The following is a 5,323-nucleotide window of genomic DNA, read 5'->3' as shown; positions in this document are numbered from 1 at the left end:
ATTAATAACGTTTTTTCATTATATTTCTTTCATGTATATACGTAGATAAATACTGTCAAAAGTGCACCAGGAGTGTTTTATAGTTATTGGTTTGAACTCTATATAAGGCTACGAGAGCCACTTGGGGTCCTCTGCAGTGCAAGGCGGGGATCTGGGGGTATATACTGGTGAGGGTGGTTATATGGTGGTGGCGGTGGAGGCAAGGGCGGTTGTGAACCATCATTCCCCCCCTGGTTGACTCCGCCATCAGGTGAGCGCACTGGTGTGGAGACGACAGACTGGATGAGCTGGTGATGAGTGGGGCTCTGGCTAAGGAACGCCTCCATGCATCCGTGACTGCCTTTGTCCAAGACGATGACCTTGACGATTTGCTGGCACTGGATGAGCGTGTCGGGTCGTATCTCGGCCAGGGCTATGGGCTGGTAGGAGTGTGAGGGTGTGGGGCTGGCGCACTGCAACGGAGGCTGCTGGAAGAGCTCCCTCTGGTGGTTGAGAAGGGCGGTGCGCTCAGGGCTCTGCAGTGCCGCGTTGAGCTGGTACGTCTGAAGCCTGTTGTGAATTGACACCTAGTTTAGAAAACAGTCAGAGATAGCATCATATGTTATAAGACTGTTCTCCTTCTACCGCCATCAGCCCTCCGGTGAACACACATCACAATAGACATGCGCAAAGTGTTGCGTGTGGACATGGCACAAGGGGTTTGCTCGGTGTCTTGCGACTCGGACAGAGGGTGGGAAGCTGGAATCGGGTTGCAGATGTGGAGGGTTTTGGGGACCGTGTGTTTGTGTATTTAAAGTGTGTGGTGGTTATTAAGAGGACACTGAGGGCCCCTGTGTCTCCCTTGGAAACCACTAGAGCATTATGGGAATGGAGAATGAACAACACTTCAGGGAAGAAGGGGGACAAGAAAGGGTGGGACAGGTTAAACAATGGGAAGGGGGTAATTGGACAACTACAGACAGCACACATCCGAATGCATGCCATCAATATTTCTCATACTTAAGGTTTGGGACTTAAATAGGGGTTTGCCTGGATTTGCAAACAATTCTCTCTCACTCTTCCTATTTGTCTACTGGGCTCTAATAAAGGCACGTATTCACAATTATCTGTGGGATACTTCCACTGCCCCTGGGATTGATGACTTTGAGGAGTGATGAACATACAGTAGTTCATAGTTCAAAGTGAATTAATCTAGCTCGGTCTCAGGATAGATGCTGGCTCTTGAGGGTTGGCTTGATGGCTAACGTGAGGGCACCTGCCTCTGAATTAGTCTTATTGACTGTTAGACACATTTACTGACAGTGCACCACTTTGTCTGAGAACAGAGGGTGTGGAGGTGAAAAAAAAAAGAAAACTAGCATTTTTCTCAACAGGGAAATATATATATATATGTTTTTACAATAATTAATAAGTTATCTACAATGAGTTCTGAGGTTGTTACTCCTAAGGCGAGGAGACAGTTATTACTGCATATGCATTTGTAGGAGTTTCCCTTTCAGAAGCAAAATGTATGGTTTAAATAAATCATGCAATGTACAATGTACTAAGGTTTGTGGCTGTCAATTTACTGGTATTTGCAAAAAAAAATGTAATGCCCAAAAAAGCATGTATGTCTTAATCCATTTTGCACCTGTGTTGTTGATAAATTACCTGCATCTGATTATCATCTCTGCTTGTTTGCGACTCTATGCTAATTTGTGCTGCTTATAGTAGATTGCGTTGGTCATTATGGAAATGATCTGGCTGCGCCTGTATGCTTTAATGTGCACATTGTCAGTAGATCGACCGTAAAACTTTCCATTCCCATCAAACCTTTTATGGGATTGCGCTCTCACACTAATTTGCCCTGTTAAGTAAATCACACCCTAAAGCCAGTAAATAACACAGTCTTGTACCTTTATTTTTGTGACCATCTTTTTTTTTTTTTTTTTTGCTTCACATTAAAGTTTGTAATGTTGTGTCACCTCATAGCTGGTTTGCTTGGCTTGCAACGCTTTAACAAAGAACTTTAAAACTTCTCTTTGGGAAAAATGTAAGGAAAAAATACTTCCAGAACCAACTCCGTTGATAAGGCTAGATTAATTTTTATTTAAGTTTTAGCATGCTAAAGCTGCCAAAAGCTGGTAGTTAGATTAGTTTGTGTTTTCCTCAGTTATGTTAAGTTTTTCTTTTTCACTTTACGAAACAAATCTAATAACTCAATTTACATACGGTTCATCTTACTGAAATTAATAAACATTAATAAATCATTGCACTCATTTAAATTAAAGCTATTGTCATCCTTTTCAGTGTTTTAATACATTTTTTTAATAGATTATCATATATCAAGTGCAATTTCCTTTTATCAAATGTTATAATTTGCCAACTGTTGGTTGAATCTTTTAACATTTCAAACGTATTTGAGGATTCCATAAAGCCCTGGAAACCACTAAGATATTAACATTAAATAAACATTTTATGTACATTCAGAAAAGAATATGAAAATATATGCATAAAAGTTTCATGACAATACTTGAGGGTATGATTAGTTCAGGATTGTGTAATGTTATATGATAAAATGTTCTTTTCAGTCATTGTATATTCAAACATTTGGGCATATTCCAAATGTGACATATGAATATATGTCAAGAATATATGAAAATTAGAATATAGGTAAAGCTTTTTTTTTAAAGTGCAAAAAGCTGAAAAATGTCATATACTGCAAACTGCTGTTAAATTATGAAATATTAATGCATTCTATATAAAAGTGACTATGCTGAAGCTCAGTGACCCTCCAACACGCTTGCCATATCTTTTCTCTTTCTTCTCAATGTTTGTGTCCATCTTAGCACACTTTTCAGGTCATATCCATCTCAGCCTTACATCCACTGTCTAGCTAACATGTGCCAATCACTGCCATCCATAACAGCTAAAACATGTTTTAAAATGTATTACAGCAATATTGCCGTGTTTAAACTGGCAGGTGGCTCAACTAGTCTATAGTAGTTGGACACCTTGTTTTTCTTTCTCTTTCCCTCTCTCCTCCAGGATATGGCTGGCATTTCCTCTGACCCCTCTGCTGCCTGCGATGTGTTCTGACAGTTCATGTCCTTCAGGGGTTCACAGGGTGCTGACAGATACATGTGGCATGATTAAGGTGAGGGTTTTCAGTGCCAGACAGGAAGTCGCTGCCACTCTGATCATGTTCAGGCTAATAGCAGCCCGCTAATGCGCTACATCTAATGCCAGCAGAAATGGAAATATGCCTGTTAAACAGAACATGCAGACAGGGCTGGTGGATTTAGAACTTTTTTTTTTATAACACTTTATTTAAACAGCCAATTCTCACTATTAACTAGTTGCTTAAAAAGCACATATTAAAGGGGTCATATGATGTTGCTAAAAAGAACATTATTTTGCAACAACAATAGTACATCGAGAATAAAAGTTACGCCTTCTTTCTTTACGTGAACATTTGGGCGGCGTTATGCAAATCTTCCCACATCGTGACGTAGACGTGGGGGCGTGTTAGAACGAGCCGTTTTAGGTAGGTGTGGCTGACTCTTAACTTTTATAAAGAATATCTCTTTGGATTTGAGACTTTAGTCTTTGCAACTTTACAGATCTTCTTTATGCACCAATAGCTTGTAACACTCCAAAGAGAAAGGAAAAATTGAAATCGCATCATATGACCCCTTTAATGCCTTTAATAATAATAATAATAATAATAATGTTTGTACAGTATGTAGTAAACATTTTCCTAAACAATAATAATAATTCTTTTTCTGATGAAGTGATGAAGCTAGATAGATAGATACGTTTTTTCAAGTTGAAATAGTTTTCAAGTTTTCATTTAATATTTATATTTTACTTTATTTCAGCTTCATTCCAATTTACAAAAAAATATTATTAACATATTTAGTTATCAATAACAATGCTGTTTGGTGTCTTTACTAAGACAAAAGCTGTCAAAAAACATCCATTAGTGACTGATCTTTCATTTACTTGGCACTATTTTAATCTTTTTGATCTGCTTTCTTTCTTTCTTTCTTTCTTTCTTTCTTTCTTTCTTTCTTTCTTTCTTTCTTTCTTTCTTTCTTTCTTTCTTTCTTTCTTTCTTTCTTTCTTTCTTTCTTTCTTTCTTTCTTTCTTTCTTTCTTTCTTTCTTTCTTTCTTTCTTTCTGAATGTCTGTCCGTTTACTTTACTTTACATTTAAATTGTACTGATTCCTAATAAAAAAGTTCAACAACCAATTTGGCTCCCTTTCATTTACAGGTCTATAGCAATTTGCCACTTTCTGAGTGTCAGTTTTGAACTCTCAATACTGAAATATCTGTGTAAGCATTCCCACAACTTCCATTTTACACTGCATGAGCTCTATTTAGGTTCTAAGACTCGTGGGCATGAAATGAAAGCTGTCATGTCTCACAGAGAAGCAAGTGCATCTGTTTGAATAAAGTGCACCGACCCAGTGCCTGTTTGCCGTTGTGTCCTTGAATTCCCTCACGAGCTGTTACCTCATGATGCTAATCGCACGGCCCTCTGGGTAATGTATTTTATGTAGGGTTTGTCTTTAATCCCCCTGAAGAGAGGTGATGATGCTGCATCAGATTAATGTTAGAGTTCACTGGGGCTTGTTCTTGTGGATGCCACAGTGGAAAATTTGAACATCTGCTACCTGAGTCTGGGTTTGCAATTAAATAATCTAATGTTTCTTGTCTTCCCTTTTGAAAAACAAGTGCACTTAATTGTATTGAAGTAGAATTTTTAAAATATAGTATAATAAAAAACATAATATAATTTTAACATAATATAATTTTACAAATCTGCAGATAATATACTATTAAAGAAATGAAAGGCCACTTAAGCGTACACTTTCATGACTGTTTCTTAACATAAATTTAAAAAATGGAAATTTGTAATAATGTAAAATTAAAAGTTGTACTTTAAAGTACATTTAAAAAAAAAAATGTTTTAATAATCTTTTGTTATGCTTTTCATTTCAAACACAATATAACTAATTACGAAATTATAAATAATGATACACTTAACCCTTTGGGGTCGACTTAAAAGCCCCCCCCCCAAAAAACATTCTAAATTGAATTGCAGTAAATCTAAATTTAAACTGTAATACTTATATAATTGCAATTAAGAATATGAATACATTACATTCAGTTCAGACTGAAGTATTTTTTAAAGTATATTATTTGCATAATAAGTACTCATTTTAAAAGTATACTTCTTTTTCACAAGGGTTATTGAGAATATTTCATCAGTGCACATTATTCCAAAGGAAAAACAATTGTGTGTGTGTGTGTGTGTGTGTGTGTGTGTGTGTGTATA

The 5,323-nt window shown here is 36.8% G+C and overlaps 1 protein-coding gene across 2 annotated transcripts in view; it reads right to left on the bottom strand.

The window, feature by feature from the left end:
• LOC107689713 (IQ motif and SEC7 domain-containing protein 3-like) overlaps nucleotides 1-5,323 on the bottom strand; it is a 146,630-nt gene continuing 141,307 nt past the window's right edge. The window contains exon 14 of one of the 2 annotated variants that reach the window (XM_016487835.1): nucleotides 1-566. In XM_016487835.1, coding sequence (XP_016343321.1) covers nucleotides 99-566 — 468 coding nt within the window. In that variant the 3' untranslated portion in view covers nucleotides 1-98. The remainder of the gene's footprint in view (nucleotides 567-5,323) is intronic. The other variant, XM_016487836.1, reaches the window with a different exon arrangement.

Source organism: Sinocyclocheilus anshuiensis, unplaced genomic scaffold (assembly GCF_001515605.1).
Source record: "Sinocyclocheilus anshuiensis isolate Anshui unplaced genomic scaffold, SAMN03320099.WGS_v1.1 scaffold1014, whole genome shotgun sequence".
Lineage (NCBI taxonomy): Eukaryota > Metazoa > Chordata > Actinopteri > Cypriniformes > Cyprinidae > Sinocyclocheilus > Sinocyclocheilus anshuiensis.
This window is presented reverse-complemented; position numbering and strand designations above follow the sequence as displayed.